The sequence below is a fragment of the Nesoenas mayeri genome, assembly GCF_963082525.1.
Source record: "Nesoenas mayeri genome assembly, chromosome: 26".
Taxonomy (NCBI): Eukaryota; Metazoa; Chordata; class Aves; order Columbiformes; family Columbidae; genus Nesoenas; species Nesoenas mayeri.
In genome coordinates, this window is record NC_137552.1 from 277,797 (window position 1) to 292,003 (window position 14,207).

A 14,207-nucleotide genomic window follows, 5' to 3' on the forward strand; every position below is an offset into this window, starting at 1 on the left:
ATTCCAAGACAGCATCTCTGTTCCCACTAATGTTTGTCAAGGGAACCTGAAAAGTAGTTGGAACATGCTTCCACGAAAGTCCCTTGTCCATCTACCCAATGAACAAACAATTTGCTAGTCCTAATGTTAAAATGAATGAAACTCAAACTTACTTGAGGTAACATGAAGTTGGGTCCCAGTTCCAAATGTGAGTTTCACATATCCCTGATTGCCACACCAGTGTCAACCTCTACAATAATGTAGACAGTTTTTCCCAACTCATACTTGATAACTAGGTCAACAAACATTCCAGAGCAGGGAAAACTTACGGGATCAATGACAAAACACGTTGATTTAAGTCACCATCAAAGTACCAAAGAAATCTACTAGACAGTTATCAGGATCAGAAAGAGGGAGAACAAATTCTAAAAGTTAACTTGTTCACTGGTTACAATTGTGTTTTATAACTTTTGGTGCAATACTAGGAACAAGCTGTGTTTTTGCGTCTGTGACATCAACTAAAATTCCTCTTCAGTGTGCCATGTAGTTAGGACCACTGCCTTTCTGTTCCAGTTTTCTCCCGAATGTGTCACAATTTACTACCCACCTGTCTTGATCACCAGCAAGGTTCCTTTTCCTAATATCAACTTGTATCCTTCTCCACCCTCATAATTCCCATGACCCAGGAAACCTTTGCAAGAACCCCGTTGACCGTGGTTACAGTTATCTCCTTACAGGTTTCAGTGGCACACGCTGACACTGCCTACATCTTGGAGCTTCACAGAGACCTGCAAAGGCAATCTGAGCCTTCTAATTCTACACTGTCACTTACTTAGATACACAGTATTAAGAGTAACTAAAATCTGGGTATAAGTCACAGTGACAAACAGAATTTGCTTGCAATATTTATGGATAATACGGGAGCTGTACATCAGACAAACCAGCTAAAAGGCAGTCCAATTTCCATTCCAACAATAATATTAAAAATGTTAAGAGTATACCGTTCCTGCTGGGATTCTGCTACAGGCAAACAGCAGATAAAATGGTGATAATAACCATTAGGGCATATTTTCTAAGTATTGTAGCCATTCTTGTATTTCAATACATTTTCATCTGAATTGTATCTTCCATGACTTTGCTTGAGGTCAATGGAAGTGTCATGGATTTACCCTTAAGATAGAACAAATCCACATGACTTACTTGTCCGAAGAGTAAAACCAGGCTTTGTCTTAGCTTAGCCCCGGAATGCAATTGATGGAAGAGCATTGAAACCACATGCCTGCCTGCAGCTGCCTCAAGGAAGACTGCACAAACAGCTGCCATGGAATACATTCCAATGGTTAAAATGAGGCCTCAGGCTACTGTATCTTTGGCAGCTGCCAATTCTCAGATCTTAGTGTGGATCCACAACAATCTTGCAAATTAGGCAAAAAATGTACCTGGGGAAACCAGAAGTCTTGTCCCAGATCCAAAGGTGAGTTTGTAACTACTTCCATAGTCACACAATAACACAGGCCTCTACAATATCCAGTAGTTTCAGTCTGCCAAACAGATTCCTTTCTCAAAAACCATTTTATTTGCTGTTACTTCACAGCTCACCTAGTGACTAATAGTATAGTACAAACCTGATCATCCCATTCTCTTGGATTTGCCATATGAATTAGTCAAAAGTGATTCCAGGGCAAATTTGCCATTTAGGTTTTAGGTAGAAAGCACACTTTTTGGTAGCAATTTCTTTGTGGCAGGAAGACCATTGCTTATTCTGCCATTAAACACTGAGCTTTCAGTATACATTTGGGAAGCTGTTAGGTCCTACAGTATGACCAGAGTGAGATCTGGAGCAGTTGCATACAGATAGGACATGTAAATGAACTCATTTATAACTCTGCTAGCTTACTGATACCTTCATATAAATGTGAGATCCTTGTTTTTCTCTGATGTTTTTGAACAAGGTCAAGAGGGCCATTTGAAATATGGAGAGTTTCCCTGAGTTTTCAGAATGAATAGTTTCTTTATCTTGCTGTGTTTTTTAACTTTCAGAATAAAATTATTTTGAAATTGTCGTAACAGTCACTACCATTTTAAGAAATTAAAATGTTACTTTTCAAGAGTAAACCCAAAGCATTTAGATATTAAACACTTCTAAAAGTATTCTTAAGAAGTTTGGAAAAATCAGAATCTACCTTCCTTTCTTTCCCTTTTCTAAAGAGTTTCTAACAAGAAAAAAGGTGTGGATCACTAAAGGGATTTTTTTTTTTCAAATATTTTGGTCAACTGTCTTGTGGCAGCAACTGCCAAAGTGTTATTTTTTCATGCCTTTTTATTCAGGGAAAATTATTTTGTGATCAGAGTGACCTTTCCATCTTCCCACAAGACTCAGTCTGTAATGAACTTGCTTCTTGACTTCTTTACCCTTTGGCTCTGTATCTATTCCACTCCAGCTTTAGAGACTAGTACTAGCTGGCTGTGATTACAAACTTGGTATCATTTTCAAGGATTATCTTGCCTCCTGAGTTTCCAGTATTTATATATTGCTTCACAATACTACAGACAGCCACCCCCTATCATTACAGCTTTATGGAGGATCTCCAGAGCAAAAACCCAATAGCTTACTTTTTGCATTCACATACAGTAAGGAGTCTTGTTATCCGGAAGTATTAGCATCCACATACTAGAAAAGTCCCTTTACCTGCTACAGCTCTGCATTTTTCTGGCTTTCAGCAGTTTCCTTTGTTTCTCTTTGGCATGAGGATTTTTGATCTAGGAGCCCCTGTCCTGTTGGCTTTCCAAGAAAAATCCTCTTGCATATGCAAAACTACTGCTTTGCACAGTTCATAACAAGTGGGAACAGTGAGGGGAAAATACGTGTGCAGCCATGGAAATCACTTGCTCTCATACCAGTTGAAAATTTATAGTCCTATTCCTAATATACATGGAGTGAAAAGAATAGGCAAAACAATTTGCAGCGGAAAAAGTACCTCTAAGAGGAATCAGATCTGAAAATTCAGACCTACCCGGAAAAAAAGTGAGTTTGGTTCCAGCTCCAAATATAAGTTTGCCATAACTCACAGTATTACATTGTGACACTAAACAAAATGGTGCACTGGTATTGCACATGCTCGATTAAGACTTGACAACATGGCAATGTAAGATTCTTATTTGAATAATCTAACCAGCGCTACTGGCCACCTCCTTAGCACATACAGTGAAATAAACACTTCCTTCAGCAACATTGCTCTGCCTGCTTGATCATTCCTGACAGTCACTAGGCCAGTGATTGTCCATCAGCTAGTCATCTGTGTATTCTTTCCTCTCTCTCCACACAATAGCAGCATCTGTCAGCTAGTGTGTGCATATATTAATACAGCTTTCCAGACAGCTTTCTGACTGCTGCTGTTGAGTCTCGCCAGCCTGTGTCACCTTTCTGTTCTGTTTATGATGCGTAGATGAGGTTCTTAGTTACATGGTCTAGAGGTGGACCTGACAATGCTAGTTAATGACGATCTTAAAGGTCTTTTCTAACCTAATTAATTCTATGATGCTATGATTCTATCCTTTGCAGGCTGCACTTCATGTTGTATTAATTAATACTTGCTGGGTTCCACTCTGAGGGGGGGTGCAACTACCGAACATGAACTTATATCATGCCTGGAAACCTGCACATGATTCAGCACACAACAGAAATGTCCATTCCCTCCTCTTCAGAACTAGTTCTTCCGTGGCAGATCAGGTTCAGTGGTGATATTTATACAGCTACAAACACATGAGCAAGCACACTGTAAGTGTAATATCTAGTCAATTTTCCATTAACCAGAGCCACACAGAACCCATGTAGTGTGACCCAGACACAAGTATGTCTAAAAGCGCACTACAGTGGACACTAAAGCACTTTGGACAAAGGACACACAGGAAAAATGCACACTCACTGGTTTGGACGGACAGTCTGATCCCTGAGCCAAAAGTCACCTTGCTGAACTCATAATCACACAGCATTTCATTCCATAACCTAAAGCCCAGCAAGCCAGCTCAGGAGCAGTACTTCTCTCCAAGCCTTTGTCCAGCCCTGTTAAGGCTTGGAAGACAGCAAAAGTGTGTCAGTGTTTCCCACTGCAACACAAACCCTGCTGGGATACATTGCAGTAGGACAGTCTCCCCATTGTGTAGCTGGGACATCTGAGAGCAGACGTGTGGCCACTTTGTCCATCCCAGGCAAACCGAGAGCAACAAGGATCATTTTGGACAAACATGCCACAATCACTATCGGACCTACAGATATAAAACTCATTTGTGAAGACTGCCAATTCCCTGAGCCAAATCCTGTCCTGGAGGAAAGCAGGGGGTATGTAACCCCACGGCTGAAGAGCCACAATCACAAGTAGAGAGATGCCAGAAAACCTCCAGCCCACTGGGCAGGGAGGAAGACTGATCTGATCAGATAAAGATAAATGCCCAGAGAGTTGGAAAGGGAGGATGGGATAAAAAACCACAAGAAATAGCGTGACCTGGGAAGCAGTTGTACACACTGAGCTTCACTACCAGGCATGTCCCTGTCCACAGCCTCAATTCAACACCACTCATTAAAGACCATTAAATTTTTTCATATCTCTGTTCTTGTTCACTTTTCACTTGCTTTCTTTCCCAGGTTGGATGCATTTCTAGTGCACATTAGTTAAATAGGACATCTAACACTTGTCTCCAGGGAATATTAAAACTATCCCAAATTGCTCCACAGAGCCACTACACTGTTATTTTTGAAGCTAGAGGACAGTGTCATCTCTGTTGAGCCAGTCTTGACCTAGAAAAGAAACATCTCACCTGGGGCAACGAGCAGCTTCGTTCCACTTCCCCATGTGAGTTTTCCCCATCCTCCAGCACCGGCACCGTGTGACAGAGCTTTGCAAAATGGGCCTCTGCATTCAGCCACCTCAGTGGCTGCTGGAGGGCTTGGACACATTCAGTCATGGATCTGTGTCTGAGAGAAGCTCTAAGTACCCATACAGATTTCCATAGGCCTCCTATAGCTCTCTTTGCCATATACTGTTTTTTTTGCATTCAAAGGCATGGGAATATCTAGATTCTTTTCAAGTCACCACAGGTACCAGAGATGGTAGAAATTACTCCTTAGTTAGGACAGAACACATTATGATTCCTGCCCCAAAACCTTGTTGTGCTGGAATGGCAAAAAGGGTTGGGAACAAGAACATGAAGCCGGTTTAAGGGCAGGGTAATGCATGAAGTCCCCATTCCTATTGTTCCAGATTTCCATGTACAGGTTTGTTTTTTTTTCACAGTGACAGAAGTATTACACAATTAAATCAGTACTATGCATTTCATCTAACCAGTTCCTTTTCTTGTCAAGTCACAGCACAGCCTTACGACTTAATTGTCAGTCAAGATTGCAACACGCAGGCTTTAACGCAATTACTTGTCCAGACATTGACTTTAGTTCCTGAGCCAAAGGGAAACTGTACTTGCAGCTGCTTCACCTACACCCTGGGTAAGCAGGGATACTCACTCTAGATTGAAAACTTGATGCATTTCTGCAGAGTGGATCAGTGGAGGGTGATTTCACTTGCTTGGCTTTTCTGAGGGTCCTTCCATTTCTGGATGTCTGAAGAGCCCCTTTATTTTCCTTCCTTCACTGTCCAGACCTTATCCAGGCTGAAAGCAACTATCATAATGATCTACAGCTTTCCTCTCTCTGGTTATGCTCAGGAAAACAACCTACATACCTAGAGGTATTTGACATAAATATTTGGAAGTATTTGCACCAAGCATGATCTTGGCCTTGACCAAATCACTTGAGAGTCTCAAGATAAGGAACAGAACTAAACCGCCTTTATATATACCTGAGAGCCTTCCATAGCCATACACAGCTACTGAGTATGATTTGGTTAATGTCTCCAGCAGTCCTAAACCACACCTCTATTCCACCTGGTTGATGGACCATCAGCATCCTAGAGCACCCAAAACATGTTTCTCTAAATTGCGGAGATCACCACCGGGAAGGTTCTTCTAAGAATGAGAGTATCTTGAAATATAAGCTATTTTCTCCTTTCTAGCTGTGACATAATACAGATATAACAAGTATAAAGTGTTTCCAAAAAACAGACCCAATTTCAAAGATACAGTGATTTGAAGCCGGGTCCATCATTTTAAAACACATGTACATCTACAGGGTGCTCTGGTAGACAGTCAAGGATTTTTGACAGGAGAGACAGAGAAAAGCTGCACACTCACTGAGCTGGACAGACAGTCTGGTCCCTGAGCCAAAGGTGAACTTCCTGGAGCTGCTGCCATAACCACACAGCATGTCCTTCCATAACAAAAAGCCCACCAAACCACTTCAGAAGCAGCACCTCTCCTCAAGCCTTTGCCCAGCTATGCCAAGTCAGAGAAAAAACAAATTCTTTTGCCTTCCAGCCTCACCTCTGACTTCTCTTTTTGGTCCTAAGCTGTCTAAAAGTGGGAATGCAGCAACAGATAACCACATAAAGTGGAGAAGCAGGAGAAGAAAACGTACTTGGCAGAACATGTAGCTTCGTCCCTGGCCCAAACTGTGGTTTCCTTGCGTAGTTGTTCACACAATGCTACACACCCTAACAGGAACCCAAGGCTCAGTTTGCTCTCTCACCGCATCTGGTCTCCTTTTGAGGAGAGGGATGAGCCCCTTGGACAGGATGTGGCCTAATGGTGAGTCTTGTTCCATAGCTAAAGACACATTTAGCTAAAGACAGACCAGCTCCCAAGGTCATCCAGCATCTCCTCTCCCAACCATAAACTTCCCCCTCACTTGGCAAATCTGGTCAATCACATCTCGACTAGACAATGTTGACTGTCACTCATAGTCTGCTACATCCTGTGAAGATTCCTCCATGATCTGTATGAAGGATCAACAGCACCACTGAACCTAATGATACAAACTCTATTTGGAAGGACTGTTCCTTCTCTCTTGATCCAAAGTCTGTCCTGGAGGGAAACCTGCAGCATGTAGCCCCCAGCTGAAGAGCCACAAGTCCAGGAAGAGAGATGCTGGAAATCCCACTGCCCATTGGACAGTGAGTAGCGTTACCACGTGTGGAAGGAAACTACAAGGAAGTGGTGGCACTTACTAGGCAACACCTGAAGTCGTGTTCCTTGGCCAAGTGTGATCTTGTCATAGTTCACACAGTGATTTTCACCTCAACAAGAACACATCTCATCCCTATCCTTACAGAGAAAGGCAACTCCTAGTTCTGCGGAGCTGAACCCCTGACTTAGTACCCCACGAGCAGAAAACTTCCATCAGACTTCCAGAAATGTTGCATGCTGTACTACACTACCCTGCAGTGCTGCACACTTCTGCCAAAGCAAGGCCTGATCCTCTTGCAAGGAAAAGAAGGGTAGGTTGGAAAGAGACGACATGCTCAGAGAGTTCAAAGGGAGGAGTGGGGTAAGATATCACAAGAAATACCCCCAGCTGGGCAGCAGTTGTACTTACTGGGCTTCACTACCAGGCGTGTCCCTGTCCCCAGCACCACTTTGTAGTTCCCTGTGTTCACATAGTCCTCCACAGCTCAGCAAAAACCACAGCTCTCCAGCTAGCTACTCTACAACTGATCTCCAGGAGATCAAGTCCTTCCCATCCACACCAGGCATTTGAAGCCAGGAACAACTGTAGCCCTGATAAGAAATCTTTTTGAATCTCATCTGCAGGAAGGGTGACATCTACAATTGTGGTGCAATCAAGAGCAGTATTAACTCAGCCTTTCTTCAGCAGAGGAAAGGACAACCACCCAGGGCTGTGCTAGACAGAACCACCAGCAACTCACACCAGTTCTCACAAGTACAGATGGCCATGGCACAATATGTCTATCCCTGAGCAAAGGGATTCAGGATCCCAGTTTGCTTATGTGAAAGGCAGAGAGCAGGAGCTGGCAGGAGTAAGGGGAAGGAGTGAATTCATGGCCTTGTTGAATCAAGGTCTCTACTGCCACCACAAAAAACAGAGCAAAAAGCCCCACAGATTGAAGCCCTCTCCCTCTGTTTCAGTTACACCAGCTGATAGCCACAAAACTGTTTCACCAAGCGGAGCAGGAAAATGCTTTGAAACTTACTGGGATTTATCCTTAGCTGAGTTCCACCTCCAAAGGTGACTCTGTTGCCATAAGTAGTCACACAGTGTTTGTCTTCACAACGAAAACTCAGTAGGTCACACCATAGTCATCATAGAATGCCCTGAGTGGTAAGAGACCCATAAGGATCATCAAGTCCAACTCCTGTCCCTGCATATGACAACCCCACAATTTACACCATGTGTCTGTGGATGTTGTCCAGTTTCTTCTTGAACACTGTCAGGTTGGGGTTGTGACACTTCCCTGGGGAGCCTGTTCAGTGTCCAGCACCTCTGGGTGAAGAACCTTTTCCTAACATCCCATCTGACCCTCCCCTAGCACATCTTCCTGCCATTCCCTTGGGTCCTGTCATTTGTCACTAAAGAGAAGAATTCAGTGCCAGGGTTACCGTGTCCCTGGTGCAAAATCTGGCACTTGCCCTTGTTGAACTTCATGTGGTTGGTGATTGTCCAGTTCTCCAATTTGTTCAGATCCCTCTGCAGGGCCTCTCTGCCCTCAAGAGTGTAAACAGCTCCCCCCCAGTTTTGTGTCATCAGCAAACTTGCTATGCAGTCCCTCAAGTTCTAAGCCATTTATAAAGACATTGAAGACCGCTGCCCCTAAGATGGATTCCTGTAGAAGCCACTACTGACTGGTCGCCAGCCCAACATAACCCCATCTATTAGGACCCTTTGAGCCCAGCCTGTCAGCCAATTGCTCACCCACTGCACTGTGTGTTTACCCAGCCGAGTGCTGGCCATCTTGTCCAGGATGAGACTGTGAGGGACACTATCAAAAGCTTTACTGAAATCCAAAAAGATCACATTGACAGGCTTCCCTTGGCCTACTAGGTGAGTAACCTTGTTGTGGAATGAAATTAGGTTGGTCAGGCAAGACTTTCCCTTCTTGAACGTCTGGGACCAATGACTGCGTTGACATTCAGATGTTCTTCAGTAACTCCCAGAACCATCTTCACCTTGATTTTGCCAGGAACAGTAGTGAGCCTGACAGGCCTGTAGTTGCCAGGGTCATCCCCTGGCAACGTCTTCCCTGCTCTGCCTTATTCCTCCTAAAGTTGTGCCTTGTGGCTGGGCTCTTCTTTTACAACAGCTTCAGCTGGTCATCCATTTCAGCTTTGGTTGAGATGAGCCCTGAGTGCATCCTTGTTCCACGTAGAGAAAACATACAGTATCATGACAACAGCTCCTCACTCGGCCCTAAAATATCAGCCCTAAAAGCAGAGATCTTCCCCTGGAATCTCCTCCACACGCTACACACCTTCAAAAAGTCTTTGTTTTGGCAGCCATATCTCCAGATACGTGTGCATATGCAAACACACACTCCATCCCTCTGCAGACCAGTTTCTAACAGGTGTAAGCGATGTGACTTTCCTAACCATACTCCTTCAGGCTGGCTTTCTACCTACAGGGTTCAATGATCAGTTGTGTCTGACTCCCAAAGGCAAATTTTCAGGTAGATGCTGAAGTCACAGAGGGACACATCCACTAAAAAAAAACCCACACACAACTTGTACTCCAGAAAACAGGACAAGATGCGCCATAGAGAACAAGGAGGGAAACCAAGGTGCTCCTTTGGGGCACACTAAGAGCCAGTTAACACAGAGATACTTACTGAGTTTCACAGAAAGTTTACTTCCATGCCTGAACTTGAGATTACAAAACCTGCCCCAGCAAACTACCACAACCATGGACAGCCCTACAACAACTCCACAGCTAGCAGAAAGGAATGACAGTCACCTACAAAAGAGTCTGACACTTCTTTTCCAACTGTGTATGTAAAAAAAGGTGAAAGACAATGGAAAATACTAATTCCTGAGATGCAACAGCAGCCTTACACACACACTGAGCTAACACACAGCTGCTCATGCTCCAGCAAGAGTTGCAGCTCTGCCTTTGAGTCCTATTCAGAGCAGCCACTGCTAAGCTAAGACACATCTGATGAGACCAATGCATTTCTCTCCATCTCCATCTCACGGCACTTACATGCCTTTGTAAAGAGCTTTCTCACCTTCCCAAAGACAAAACTTCTGCCCTGTCCCCCCTCCACCCACAGCAGCTCACAGCTTTTTCATTCTCAGAGAAAGGGTACAGGGTTGTGTGCGGTCAGAGGAAGGTTTCCCAAAATGTACCTCCTGACATTCCTGCCTTGCACATTTCTGCATTGCCCTGCAGGGCTAGGAGTAGCTTAGACAGTACTCACAAGGCTTCACTCTTAGCTTTGTCCCAGCTCCAAAGGTGTAAGTGTTCCCACCAACACTCACTGTAACAAAAGCCATTACACAAATGCTCTCCTCTCGTCTCCCATAGCAAGGAAGCTGCCAGAGTGGTGGACAAGGATCTTCCCAGCAAGGCACAGGGGACACATTCCCCAAAATCATGCAGACCTCAAGTTGAGGTTTGCTCTGTGCAACCACAATCTCATTAAAGACTGCACTGAAGGCATTCCCAGAGCCTGTGAAGGGAGAGAAGGCATTTCAGGTGTACAGAGGTAAACCAAAAGGATGAATGTAAAATCAGTCCTTTTGCAAGACAGATGGAAGACCAATGACAAGCTGCATACTCACTGGGGTGGATGGACAGTCTGGTCCCTGAGCCAAAGGTGAGCTTCTCATAGCTGCTGCCATAACCACACAGCATGTCCTTCCATAACAAAAAGCTCATCCAGTGACTGCAGAAGCAACACCTCTCCCCAAGCCTTTGCCCAGCCATGCCAAGTCACAGAAAAAACAAATTCTTTTGCCTTCCAGCTGCACCTCTGACTTCTTTTTTTTGACTCAAACTGGCTAAAAGGGGGAATACAGCAAGAGGAGACATCATAAACTGCTGAAGCAGGAGAAGAAAGCATACCTGGCAGAACATGTAGCTTCGTCCCTGGCCCAAACTGTAGTTTTCCTGCATAGTTTTTCACACAATGCTACACACCTTAACAGGAACCCAAGGCTCAGTTTGCTCTCTCATCCTATCTGGTCTCCTCTTCTGAGGAGAGGTGTGAGCCAATTGGACAGGAGATGCCAATTGCCTTGGGAACTGGGACACAGAGAGCAGTGAAAGGTAAAAACTCAGGGATTATTTTCTCAGGCTGCTTGGGGAATACCAGTCATTCACTGGCACTGAGAATTTTCAGGACACAGTGTCAAAGAGCCTTAGTCCATCCTAGTTTAATGATTGCACTACACATTGTATTCATTAATATTTTCTTGGGTTCCAATCTGAGGGGATTGTTACTATGAAATGTGAAACTCAGTGACTGCTGGAGGACCTGGATACATTCAGTCATGGTTCTGTGTCTGAGAGAAGCTCTAAGTACCCATACAGATTTCCACAGACCTCTCTAGCTCTATTTGCCATGTAATATTTTTGGAGCATTCAAAGACATGGGAAGAACTAGATTTCTTTCCATTCGCTGCAGTACCAGAAATGGTAGAAAGGGAAGGTAGTTAGGAGGGCACACATTATGATCCCTGCCCCAAACCCTTATTGTGCTAGAATGGCAAAAAGGGATGGGAACAAGAACATGAACTCAGTCTAGGGGCAGAGTAACAGATGAAGTCCCCATTCCTATTGGTCCAGATTTCCATGAACAGGTGTTTTTTTTTTCACAAAGCAAGAAGTACTGCACCATTTAAATCAGTACTATCCATATTACTAGCCAATTCCATTTCTTGCCGAGTCAGAGCACAGCACTAGGACAGAACTGTCAGTCAAGGTTACAACATGCAGGCATTAACTCACTTGGCCAGATGGTGAGTTTAGTCCCTGAACCAAAAGTGAACTTGAGGCTGTTGTCTCAACAGCAGAGCACTTTACAGAAACACAGAGGGGTGGATCCCAGCTGGTGATACCTCCATCAGTTGGGCTATACTGGTAGCCTCTGCACCTAGACCCTGGTCAAGCAGGATGCTCACTCTGGATTGGAAGCTGCTGCATTGTGGAAGTTTACCACCTGGAAGGTACTTCCATGCAGAAGATTATCTTGAAAAAGCACCTATGTTCTCTTTCCCATCTGTAACATAACATGGAAACAACAAACACATCTACAGGACACTCTGGTAGACTGTCTAAGGTTTATGAGAGACGAAAATCAGGAAAGCTGCACACTCACTGAGCTGGATGGACAGTCTGGTTCCTGAGCCAAAGGTCACTTTGTTGAAGTTGCTACCATAACCACACAGCATTTCCTTCCATGACAAAAAGCCTATCAAGCCACAGCAGAAGCAGCACCTCTCCCCAAGCCTTTGCCCAGCCATGCCAAGGCCAACAAAAAAACAAATCTGTGCCTTCCAGCTGCACCTCTGACTTCTCTTTTTGGACTCAAACTGGCTAAAAGTGCGAATGCAGCAAGACGAGACACCATAAATTGCAGAAGCTGGAGAAGAAAACATACCTGGCAGAACATGCAGCTTTGTCCCTGGCCCAAACTGTGGTATTCTTGTGTTGGTGTTCACACAATGCTACACGCCCTAACAAGAACCTGAGGCTCAGTTCGCTTTCTCACCCCACCTGAGGAAAGGGATGAGCCCTTTGGACAGGAGATGCCATTTTCCTTGGGAACTGCGACACAGAGAGCAGTGAAAACTAAAAACTCAGGGATGATTTTCTCAGGCTTCTTGGGGAATACCAGTCATTCGCTGGCACGGGGACTTTTCAGGACACAGTGTCAAAGTGCCTTAGTCTTGCATTCTTGTGCAAAAGAGAAAAAACACATTCTTCTCATCCATTTTCTAATTTAGCAATAACTTAAGCTTTCCCTGAGAGGTCAGTTTACACTTCTGCTCTTGTGTGCTTGTCCTATGATGCTGCTGGAGCACAACCTTAGGACACAATTGCTGGGTGAGATTGCAGTATGCAGGCATTAACCCACTTAATTGACCGGACAGTGAGTTCAGTCCCTGAGTCAAAGGAGATCTTGAGACTGCTGACTCAAGAGCAGAACACTTTACCCAGAGGGTCAGGTCCAAGCTTGCGACACCTCCAGCAATTTGGCTGTGCTGGCAGCATTTTCACCTGTACCCTGGGCAAGAAGGATGCTTCGTCTAGATTGGAAACTTGCTTCATTTCCGCAGAGTAGATCAGTGGAGGGAGATTTCACTTGGTTGGCTTTTATGTGGGTCCATCCACATCTGCTCAGCCTCATTGTTTTCCTTCTTTCACCGTCCACAACTATCATAATGATCCACAGCTTTTTGCTCTCTGGTTACTGTCCGGAAAACAATCTACATACTATAGATGATTTTCTACAATCTACATACTTGACATGGCTATTAGGAAACATTTCCACTGAGCATGATCTGGGCCTTGGCCAAATTACCTCAAGTCTCAAGGTCAGAGACAGAACGGAATCCCCGTTTACGTATCCCCTACAGCCTTCCACAGCCATACACAGGTAGTGAGTATAATTTGGTCAAGGTCTCTGGCTGTTCTAAATCACAACTGTATTCCTGCTGGCTGATGGACCAGCAGCATCCCAGACCACCATGCCAATAGCGTGTTTCTCTAAACTGCAGAAGTAGCCACATGGAATCAGTTCTAGGCACAAGACTTGAAAGAGCACCTCTTTTCTTCTTCCCCTGTTACAGTGAACGTAACTCAACAAGTTAATCTACAGGGCGCTCCCATGAACACTTAAGGATTATTGACAGAGGACAGACAGAAAAGCTGCACCTTCCCTGGGCTGGACAGGCAGTATAGTCCCTGAGACAAAGGGCAACTTGCTGCAGCTTGAGTCACTATCACGCAGTGTTTCCATCTCTAATCGAAAGCCCAGCAAGCCATTTCAGAAGTAGCACCTCTCCCCGAGGTTTTGCCCATTCATGTCCAGGCTTGGAGGAGCAGCAGAAGAGTGACAGTGCTTCTCACTGAAACAGAACCCCCCCAGGACACAGTGGTGTTGGACAGCCTTCCCACAGCACTTTTGGTAGAGGAGTGTGGCCACTTGGACCATCCTAGCCAAAGTGAGAGCATAGGGGTCGTTTTGGATTAAGTGGGCACATTCCCTTAAAGAAAGTCCATCACTACATATGACCAAATATAAACGATGAAACACCCAGCCACATTGCTGCTCTCAACCACCCAAAGAAAGACCTCAAAGAAAACAGGAAACATAGGAACAATGTTG

At 44.6% G+C, this 14,207-nt stretch overlaps 1 protein-coding gene across 1 annotated transcript in view; it reads right to left on the reverse strand.

The window, feature by feature from the left end:
- LOC308050051 (T cell receptor alpha chain MC.7.G5-like) overlaps positions 1-14,207 on the reverse strand; it is a 368,535-nt gene that overhangs the window by 8,541 nt on the left and 345,787 nt on the right. The window contains exon 3 of the mRNA XM_080359978.1: positions 7,460-7,526. Coding sequence (XP_080216104.1) covers positions 7,460-7,526 — 67 coding nt within the window. The remainder of the gene's footprint in view (positions 1-7,459; positions 7,527-14,207) is intronic.